The sequence below is a fragment of the Otolemur garnettii genome, unplaced genomic scaffold (genome assembly GCF_000181295.1).
Source record: "Otolemur garnettii isolate 467f Iridium unplaced genomic scaffold, OtoGar3 scaffold00148, whole genome shotgun sequence".
NCBI classification, from domain to species: Eukaryota; Metazoa; Chordata; class Mammalia; order Primates; family Galagidae; genus Otolemur; species Otolemur garnettii.
Genome location: NW_003852543.1, coordinates 82950 through 92397, shown reverse-complemented (window position 1 = coordinate 92397; position 9448 = coordinate 82950). Strand labels below are relative to the sequence as shown.

Below are 9448 nucleotides of genomic sequence, written 5' to 3'. Positions count from 1 at the left end.
CCTCTGTGCCTGAGTTTCTCTTCAGTCTGAACAAATTAGAACACTGGCATTACACTCATATATACAGTCATGTCTAAACAAAGTTATATGACCATGTATATGTGTACACACGTACAACAGACACTCATACAAAACACATGTATGTAAGAAAACACATGTATCAGGGTGCCATGGAAATGTAGTTCAGCCTTTCCAGACCCTAACTTACACAAAGAGCTGTGTGAACCTAGAGGGTGGAGGAATATTAAGAGATGTGCGTACACCACAGGACACGGCACACATTTACTTAAATAATTTTCTTTCTATGCTTTCCATTTTCTTTAACATTTTCTAAAGAATTGTTTTCTGGTCACCATGTCATTTAGGCCTTAGGTTAAACTTGTGACCCAAGAGGGCAGGTCGATGCGGGACTGAAGGGATGTGGGCTTCCCTATCATTTGGGTGGAGTGAGTGGGCTGCTCTGTGCGAGGGAAAAGACTGCAGTATGTGAGGTGGTAATGCATTGCTCTTGATGGTTTCATAAATGGGTGTTCAAGTGTGGGGAAGTATGTATTAGTAATGGAAATGCACAAGGGTGGATGGGGTAGAAATGGCCTCTTGCACCATGAAAATAGATGAGTGTGAAAGTGACTGAAATGGAGGTGGAAACAGAACAGGGGTGGGGGGGCTTTCGACCAAGAGATCTCTGCTGACAGGTGGCAGGGACTCTGTCCTTCTGGGGAGTAGTGACAGTGGCAGGCAGCAGGGCCTCCTTCCACAGCCTGCATCAGCAGTGCAATTCTCAGAATTGTTTCCAGAGTGGTTGCCTAGAGCTTACTTCTAAGGCTGCCCAACAACATGTGAGCCATTTAACACCCCACCATGATTCGCTTTATGCTTAGTGGACTTGACCTTCAGCCAATAACAATGCCCAGTCCACACTGAGAGCTTATCTCACTCTCCTTTTTTGTTGCTGATTGCAACGTTCTCCAGGTGGACCTGCCAGAGGAGGCACCATGAACAGTCCTCTATGTCATCAAAACTACAAGCTACATAAGCTCAGATGGAGCCACTGGGCTCTCACCAGCTTCTCTGTCTCTGGGCACTAAAGAGGAGACTGAAGAATTGGGCCTTAAATCTCTCAGCTGTTCCTGCTTCAGCCTTGGTAGGTTCTCCGCGTGCCTGTGCTAATCCCTACTCTGTGGAATGCTGAGGGAGGCCTTCTGTGGATGTCCTGGGTTCTCTCTCAGCAGAGCTCTCTCCTGGGGTTCTGTCTTCCCCTTTCGGGACTTGCAGCTCTTCCTCCTCAGCTCAGGGATACTTCCTGGCTTCTTCTGGATTTCCTTTCCTTGCACAATGTTCTGGAAACTCTCCTCAGAGTGTAAGGTGGATCCATTTAAATCTCACTTCTTCTGGTTTCATACTCTCAGGGATCACTGACTTTTATTTCTAATGTCCAATGAGTTGAAAATAATGGCTTCATATATTTTATGCCAAGTTTCAGTTAATAGAGGAAGTAGACCACGCCAGTCTACTTTGGTGACAGGTGGACATATGGAGGCATAAATCCGAGTGTAGAGATTTCTTCCCCCTTAGGGTTCTGCATCAGAACCTGATAGTGCAGGGACAACAGTCCTCATCCTGGTCTCACAATCTGGGCACTGCTGCTGTTCCTTCTTCTCTTGCTCTGTCCCCTAACATGAAAGGTCTCTTGCACACATATGCTGATGCATTAGTGTACCTTAATGCCATCCTATCTCCTGGCAATAGCCCCTAGGCCACATCTTTTAGTTAGGACAAGAACAACTGTTGTTTAGGCAAACTCGTGAGAGAGGGCCCAGGGAAGATGCCAAATTATTCCTGAGATCAGTGATTTTATACCTGTGTGCCACAGCACACTCGTGTGCCCAGGAGAGGATTTCAGGTGTGCTGTGAAAATTCTTAAAGCTCATTGAATGAATTATTTACTAAAGAAGTTTAAATCACGGTAAGTATATCCTTTTTTTTTTTTTGACTCCTTTTTGATCAACATGATTTAAGTGTGCCTTGATAGTTTAACTATAAGTTCAAGTAAGATTAAAAAAAAAAAAAAGGTTGAAAAACACTGCTCTAGATATTAGACCTAGAACATTTGAATTTGAAATTTCAGGTCCCAGCCCCTCACATTCTGATGCAGAGGAAGAAAAATTGGCTGTGTTGGTGCAATCTCTCTGCGAATGACTGGAGGACAGCAAAGTGAAGGGCCAACACTTGGGCCCCAGAGCAAGAGAGTCTATTTTAGGGTATCATGTGATTCTAGTTGAGAGCTGATTAACGAAACACTCTGATTTTCCACGTGAAATACAAGATTGGAGGCCTCAAGCCAACATGCTCTATCAGTTTTCAAAGGGTTCCTTTATCATCCAGTAGTTACTTAAGTGGCCTTGTCACACTCATAGCAAGGCTGGCGTTGTCTCCATCCTCATCCTCCCTCCTCTCTGTCTTCTCTGAAACCCAGAACAATTCACTAGATGCTGTGTTATTGCCCTTCATTTTACTTTGGAGACAGTTGATACTTGTGGGTTCTGGGATAGTCCAGAGGGTTAGGTTTATCGTAATCTGGGCTCCAATTCCAGGGCCATCATGTTTGGTTGGAAGAAGAAATAGTAACATTTTTTTTGTAATCAGAACTGGAATCACTAGTTAGAGCTTTCTTGCTGATGAGCTTTGGGAAATCAGTCAAGAGGTTAAAATATGGAGGTCCTCAAACCAAGAATAAGTTGTAGTCCACTTACCAAGTGGGTACTTATGAGACCTATAGCATTGGGTAGTAATTTTTCTTTCAATTCCACATCTTTGAGGAAACATAGTGTTAAGTTTGTGCATCTGAAGTAAATTGTTTAATCCTATAATGTTAACTAGGGTGGTTTGAAGCTATTACAAAATATTTTAATACAAACAGATTTTTATTCAAAATTTGAAATATTTTCACATAGTATGAAAGGATATGAGTACAGTAGAGCATACTACTTGTTCCTTTGAGCTATTTAGAGTAAGTTGATGAACTCATGGTCTCATGGCTTCACTATCCATGCCCTAAAAATAAGACATTTTCCTACATAACCCTAGTATACTGTGGAGTCAGAAAATAATCATTAATATATCACTCCATATGGTCCCCTGGTACATTTTAACTTTTGACAATTGTCCCAATAATTTCTTTGGTTAAAAAATAACCTAGCCAAATGTGTTTGTTGTCTTTATAGGACTGTGTCTTTATATCCTTCACTGTGGAACAGATCTCTAATCCTTCCTTGTGTTTCATGATCTCAACACCTTTCAAGATTATACACACTCCAGTTATTTTGTAGAATCCATCAGTTTGGGTTGGGTTGACTTTTCTCCATGATTAGGTAATGCTAATGCCATTTGGCTGGGATATCCTGAAGTGCTGCTGCATCTGATGCAGTGGTGCATGATTTCCATGTGTTCCACGATTGATGATGTTCATGTGATTCCATGATGAAGGTGGTGTCTGACAGACCTCCACTCTATGAATTTACTCTTACTGTTTGAAATTTATGAGAATTGGTGGAGTAATTTGATTTTTATGAATACCTTTTCCAAATTAATATCTTCTTCAATAAGTTACAGTATTGCTGCCATTTCAGAGTACCATCCAAGGTTCCTATGTCGCCAACTTCACCCCAACAGTGTGCAACAGTGTGGAGAGGTAGGACCTTAAACAGGTGATTAGATCATGAAGGCTCTGCCCCCACAACTGCATTAATGCCGTTATTTTTGGAGTAAGTTTGTTATCAAAGTGGGCTCCTCCCATTCTTTTTGTCTCATGCCCTCTTGTCTTCCTCTATGGATGACACAGGTAGAAGGCCTTTGCTAGATGCTGGCAACTTGATGTTGGACTTCTATCCTCCAGAACAGGGCAATATACATTTATTTGTTTATAAATCACCTAGTCTCATGTATGCTGTTATTAGTTATTTGCACGGAAATAACTAAGACAGAAAATTTGTTCTGAGAAGTGGGACTTTTGCTATAACACATATCTGTAGATGTGAAAATGACTTTGGAATAGGGTAATGTATGGGTAGAATGGAATAATTCAGAAAAACAAGTTAGCAACATCTGGACTGCTATATATGAACAGAGCATTAAGGATAATTATGCTGAGAGGTTAGAAGAGAGGAAAGGGCAGAAAGGGGGGAACTTCTTAAAGATTACTTAGATGGTCATCATCAGAACGTTCATGAAATATTGACGGTAAAGACCATTATGAAATGATTTCAGACGGAACCAAAGATCAAAGTATTGGAAACTGGTGTACAGGCCATCCTTATTACAAAGATGTAAAGAATTTGGCAGAATTAAGTTCATGTCCCAGGGATTTTTGGCAGGCAGAATATAAAAATGATGAACTAGGATATCTGAAAGCAAAAAAATCTATATAGCAACATGTCCAAGGTGCTGCATGAAATCTTTGGCCAGTTGCAGTAAGAGGAGAGAAAATATACCTTAAGGATGGACTTTATAGTTGAAATGAAAGCAAAATGGAAACATCTGAAAAACTCTCAGCCTTGTAATATAAAGAATTAAAAATCATGTTCAGGAGAAAACATTAAAGGTGTGGTCAAGCAATATTTGCTAAAGAGATTAACATGGATAGAAGAAAACGAGATTCTATTTATTAAGGAAATGGGAAAATGGACCCAAAATAATTTCAGAGATTTTGAAGGCAAGCTAGAGCTTGAAGGAAAGGCTCCCAGAGAGGTGGCTACAGAGTCTCAGCTCTTACTGCTCTGTGTCATCTTGGCACTACTCCCCTAATTCCAATGCAGCACCCATTGGCAGCCCCAGCCATAGCTCAACTGGGGCCAGGTACACCTTGACCCACTGCTCTGGGAGGTAATAGGTATAAACATTGACAGTGTCCACATCACGGTAACTCTGCAGGTATGCAGAATACAAGAGCTGTGGGGCCCTGGAGCCCTCCACCTAGATTTCAACAAATATCTCTGACATTCTGAGGGCACAGACACAATTGTCTCAGGGATAGAGGCACCACAGAGACTCCCCACTAAGCCAATGCATAGTGGTTCTGTGGGAGTGAGGCAGCCTCTGAGATCATAGAGCCATAGGGCTACCAGCATGCAGCTCCAGTCTGGGAAGGAAGCAGGCTGAAGACTCCAACCCATGAGGCTGCTGGGTGGACTGAGCCCACTAAAGTCCCTGGAGTGGGCTGCCTGAGGCCTTCGGGACCAATCCCTGTTCAAAATTGTCCAAGATGAATTACATGGAGTCAAAGGAGATTAGTAATACTTAATACTTAATGATGTGTTTCCTGTGGGGTTTTGGACTTACTGAAGACTAGTTATGCTTTTCTCCGTACCTGTTTTTCCTTTTGGAAGAGGAATGTCAACCCTAAGTCTGCCTCATCATTATAAAATCCTCCCTCTGTATCTATAAGAAAATGGTTCCAGGACCCTCCTTGAATACCAGATGCTCAGGTACCACAGCCAACCCTGCAAAATCGGTGGATACAAAAACTCAGTCCTCCGTATAAGCAGCTTCCCCTGCATTCCACAAATACTGTATTTTATATCTGTGGTAGGTTGACTCCACTGATGCGGAATTCATGGAGACAGAGATCTGCCTGTATTTTGGAAGGATATGACTTGTTGTTTTCATAGACTCACAGCTGGAGATGAATTTGCTTTGGGATGAATGAGAGCCTTGAGTCTCTCCCTTACGTGATTTAGATGAGACTTTTTGGACTTTTGTTGTGCTGAGTTAAGACTTCAGGGGCTGCTGGGATTGAATGAATGTATTTACATGGGAGAAGGGCATACATTTGGATTCCAGGGTAAAACAATATGGTTTGAATGTGTCCCACAAGTTTCTTATGTTGAAACCTTAATTCCCAGTACAACAGTTTTGCAGGGTGAGATCTTAAGAGTTGTCATTATTGTACGAATGAGTTTGGTATAAAAGTGAGTTAAGCCCACTTGTTCTTTTTATTTTTTTCAAATGTAATGAAATGTTTATGAAAGCAAAAGGTAACCATTAAAGGAGATGATATAATTTACATTTTGTATACATTGAAATAATTTTTTTTTTTTGAGACAGAGTTTTACCTTGTGACCCTCGGTAGAGTGCTGTGGTGTCACAGCTCACAGCAACCTCAAACTCCTGGGCTCAAACTATTCTTCTGCCTCAGACTCCTAAGTAGCTGAAACTACAGGCACCCACCACAATGCCTGGCCATTTTTCTGTTGCAGTTATCATTGTTGCTTAGCTGACCTGGGCTGGGTTGGAACCCACCAGCCTTGGTGCTGTAACCACTGTGCTGTGGGTGCTGAGCCAAAATAAATTTGTTAATTTTAATTTTACAATCTTCCCATATTTTGGAGACAACATTTCCCCCTCCTTTCCTCCCAGCAGGAGGGAGGAAGACAGAGCCATCAGTAGCACAGATGGACTTTGGCAAGGTTGTAGTCCTAGTGATGAGCTCAGGGAGCTTACTGGGTAACTGAAGCCCACTTGTTCTTGATCACCCTCCTTCACCATCCCACCTTCCACTATGGTCTGATACAGCAAGAAAGCTCTTGAAGGGTGCTTGCACTATGACATTGGAATTTAGCCTCAAGAATTTGGAAAATACCTTTCATTAAAAAAAAAAAAATCAATTACCTAGTATCACGTGTCCTGTACAAATGGGCTAAGATGAATATGCTAGCTTTTTAAAATTTATTTTCACATTTTATATTTCTGTAATTGCACACCTTTGTCCATTGGGATCCCCATTCAAGCTGGCTCCCAATTCTTGTTGCTCTTACCTATCACTCTTTGAGCACTTCCTTAGTTTCTGGCACAAGATGATCCAGGTTCATCTTATATTTTTCTTATTCTAGACCTGAAATCATCCATTTCTCCAAGGATTGCTGGTCCATTTGGATGGAGATTGGTATTTGAAAAACAAAGATTTGGGCATGAAAGTGGTTCTCTGAGCCTGGTCTGTTATTGTATAAGGGAAAATGTTTGTGTATTTTTCTACCTATCTATCTATCCATCTGCCTGTTGATCATCAAATTTATATACATTTTAATCTGGAATTATGGAAAATCTAAGACTTAACTCAGTATCTCTAATTATAATCCACATTCACAGAATTTATCTTAATATTTTCCTTTTTAATATTTTTATCTTTTCTACAATATTGAAAACCTTGACTATGATGGTCCTTAATATACTTACTTACTCCATCAACCCCTCTGTGCAAGAACTTCTCCTCCTGTCCTTACCTCCTACACTCCCATTGCAAATCCCTTCCCCACATACTCCATACACTTGTGTCAGTTCTCATGGCCCTACCTGGCCACAGTGAACTTGGACCCTTTGCGTGGATGCTTTCCTCACCAATTCTTGTTGGTGACACTAGCACTAGGTACCTCCCCACATGTGAATACCTGCTCATTTTGCCCCAACTATGACATCCTGCTCTAAGAGGAGGAGGGTGTCCCTGTACCCTGAGTGCCCATGTGGGGTCACCCCCAATGCAGTTTCAGTTGGCTTCTCTGCTCCACCTCACACAAGGATTCTTTGTGTATTATGTAAGGGATATAACACTCACGCACTACCCCAGCTTCCCTTCACCTTGTTGCTTGGTTTCTTCCTGAACTTGTTTGATCAAAGCCCTAAACTCAGCCACCATTAAGAGCTGCTTTGCCTTGTGAACTGGAAGACATTGGTGATGTGGGAGTATGCAGGTTCATGAAGCAAAGCAAGGGTGAAGATGAGCACTTACTCTAGAGAACACCTCACTTTTGAAGGTGATAGGTTGGGTTAGGAGGGATGGAAGATATGAATAGTAATCCGAGGAGCTCAGCAAACATCTAGCCTGGAAATGTGTGATGGCACACAAAGCTAGAAAGCAGCTGAGACGTTTCAGATGAGGAGGGAGAAAATTGCTAATGTTGGCAGGCGTAGGTGGAAGAAGTGGGAAAGAAATTCAGAAATGGAGGGCAAAAATCACATCTGGAGATGACAGGTTAGTCTTGGACCTAGTGGCTGGACTCTTTCCTGCAAATCATGGTACTATTTTACTGATTACATTTTCCTTTTTTTTCTTATTTGTATGCAATTTTTTCTATCTATGATCTATCCTTCTATCATCTATCATGTATCTATCGCTTATGCCCTTTAATATTTCTAGGTAAAATGATTTTCTACAACAGGGCCTCCAGGGAATCGGAGCAGAGAGGAAGCTTCTCTACTCAATAGTATTTGCAAGTATCAAATATGCTGAACTTCTATAATCTCTTATAGTTTGGGGATATGTGTCTTTCCAAAAGGCCCTGTCTTAGATGGATAGCTAGCGAGAAAATGAAGTCATGAAGTATGATAAGAATTCATTCTCATGAGTAGAGAAAAACGGCACTCTATTTGCAGGAGAGTAGACTGATTCTGTCCTGTGGGATACAGAGAGAAATACATTCTCTGAAGACAAATGTGTGCCACCCTCATTAGTCTCAGGACATGGAGTCACTGGTCTATGCTGAGTTATTGAGATAAGTCATCTTTGCAGCTGTGCAGATTTGCATGTTCCCAGAGGTCAGGCCACTGACATGAAGACTTATAAATAGGCTGGTCATACCCTGTCAAGAATAAGTCCCAGTCACAACTTAGTATGGACATGAGGGCCCAAACTCAGCTCCTGGGGCTCCTGCTGCTCTGGCTCCCAGGTAAGGAGGGAGAACACCAGGGATTTACTCAGTCAGTGTGGTCAGTCATGCCTGGATCATCAAGAAAGGCCTCTTAAAAATTGATTTATTATTTGTATATTTATATTTTGTGTTTCTAATCTTAGGTGCCAGCTGTGCCATCCAGATGACCCAGTCTCCATCCTCCCTGTCTGCAGCTCTGGGAGACACAGTCACTATCACTTGCCGGGCCAGTCAGAGCGTTAGTAATTATGTAACCTGGTATCAGCAGAAACCAGGGAAATCTCCTAGGCTCCTGATCTATAGGGCATCCACTTTGTAATCTGGGGTCCCATCAAGGTTCAGTGGCAGTGGGTCTGGGACAGATTTCACCCTCACCATCAGTGGCCTGCAGGCTGAAGATTTTGCAACTTATTACTGTGATCAGTGGAACAGTTTTCCTCCCACAGTGTTACAAGTCATAACATAAACCTCCCCAAAGGAGCAGGTGTGTGAGGCTGGGCTGCCCCAGCTGCTCCTCCTGGTGCCTCCATCTGCTCCATCTGAGAGTATTTCTCAGAGGCAGCCACACTCTAAAGGTCACTAGGAGGTTTCAGTAAAAGGGCCCAGGAGGTTCCTCTGCTCCCTAAGTCTCTCTCCACCTCTTCAGCCCTAGCAGCACTGACATGGCAGTGATTGTCCTGAGTTAAGAAAGGGCGGGCTGCCAGTATACCTACGGAGTCTGGTTATAGCAGACTTGGGGTTCATATAAC

The 9448-nt window shown here is 42.3% G+C and overlaps 1 gene segment (V, D, J or C); it reads left to right on the top strand.

Annotated features, from left to right (window-relative positions):
- Positions 1-9160, top strand: part of LOC100959065 — a 12059-nt gene extending 2899 nt beyond the window's left edge. Inside the window, 1 exon segment of the V gene segment in view lies at positions 9036-9160. Coding sequence covers positions 9036-9160 — 125 coding nt within the window.
- Positions 9161-9448: the final 288 nt, after the last annotated feature.